The sequence below is a fragment of the Coturnix japonica genome, chromosome 11 (assembly GCF_001577835.2).
Source record: "Coturnix japonica isolate 7356 chromosome 11, Coturnix japonica 2.1, whole genome shotgun sequence".
NCBI lineage: Eukaryota > Metazoa > Chordata > Aves > Galliformes > Phasianidae > Coturnix > Coturnix japonica.
The window spans coordinates 1,592,684-1,593,888 of record NC_029526.1 but is presented as its reverse complement, the minus strand read 5'-3'; the positions used below and the strand labels follow the sequence as shown (position 1 = coordinate 1,593,888).

The 1,205-nt window shown below is 57.6% G+C and overlaps 1 protein-coding gene across 2 annotated transcripts in view; it reads left to right on the top strand.

The window, feature by feature from the left end:
- The first annotated feature begins 85 nt into the window (after positions 1-85).
- Positions 86-1,205, top strand: part of NRN1L (neuritin 1 like) — a 2,328-nt gene continuing 1,208 nt past the window's right edge. The window contains exon 1 of one of the 2 annotated variants that reach the window (XM_015873779.2): positions 86-801. In XM_015873779.2, coding sequence (XP_015729265.1) covers positions 729-801 — 73 coding nt within the window. In that variant the 5' untranslated portion in view covers positions 86-728. Of the gene's footprint in view, positions 883-1,205 lie in introns of both variants that reach the window. The other variant, XM_032447035.1, reaches the window with a different exon arrangement.

The following is a 1,205-nucleotide window of genomic DNA, read 5'->3' as shown; positions in this document are numbered from 1 at the left end:
CTTTATAGTCCTCAGTAGCCTCTTTGGAGAGATGGAAGGCTCTTTTCCGCCCCCTCCAGCTGATGCCAGAGGGTTTCTTACCCCCTTTGCTTTGGAGCCCGCTGCCATCAGCAGAGGAGGGAGGAGGTGGGCGAGGGGTTGTTCACAAGGAATGGGGTCCCTGTGTTGAGTCGGGGGCTCAGAGCCACCCCCGTGGAACTGCTCCAGGTGGGTGTGGTGATGGGGGAGAGGGTGTCAGCGTGACGAGGGGGTTGGGGGCAGTTATTGACCCCCAGTTGGTGGCAGGGGGAACCCAGGAGCAAGCACCCCGTGGGGGCTGTTCTGTTGGGGGTGGGAGCTCGTTCCTGGTTCAGCTGTTACTTTGGATTTTACACCTGGGGCACACAGAGGAGGGGAGATATCGGGGAGGGGGAGGAAGGAGGTTTCTTTTTATCTAAATTTCGGATTTTTTTGGTGTTTTTTTTTTTTTTTTTTTGAACGTAACGTTCAGAACAAGTTCAATAAACTTTTTTTGGAGAAAAAAAAAGAAACCCACAAAACCACTTGATGCTCCAACTCATCTAAGAACGAAGTGCTTCTAGTGGCTATAGGAGGAGCTCCGGCCCCCCCCTACATCGCAGCATCGCAATGAGGGAGGCGGGACCTTGGGAGATGCGGAGGGGTCGGGGCTGAGCGTGGAGCGGAGCGCTGCGCACACGGAGCGGTGGCGGTGCGGGACGCTCCGCATCATGGGCTGCGGCTGCGGGCGGCTGCTGGGCGTCGTGTGCCCGCTGCTGCTGCTGCTGCTGCTGCCGCACATCGGTGAGTGCCGGGGGGTGGGATGCCGGAGCTGGGATCCTTCTCCTTCCCGAGCCCTAACCCGCTGCGGGGATGGATGTGGAGGTGCGGGAACGGGGGGTCCCTAAAGCGGGGCAGCCGGAGCCGCGCTTGTGCCTCTTCTCCATCTCTTCGTCCTCTCTTTTCTTTCCTTTCTCTGCTCCTTTCTCCTCTTCCATCTCTCTTACAGCATCCCTCCCATCTCCCTCAGCCACTCAAAGCCGGAGCAGCACTTTTGCCTCTTCCCCATCTCTTCCTCCTCTCTTTTTGCTCCTTTCTCTCCTCCTTTCTCCTGTCTCTCTTAGTGCATCTCCCCATCTCCCTCAGCCACTCAAAGCCGGAGCTACACTTGTGCTTCTCTCCCCTTTCCCTTTCCTCTCCCTTTCTCT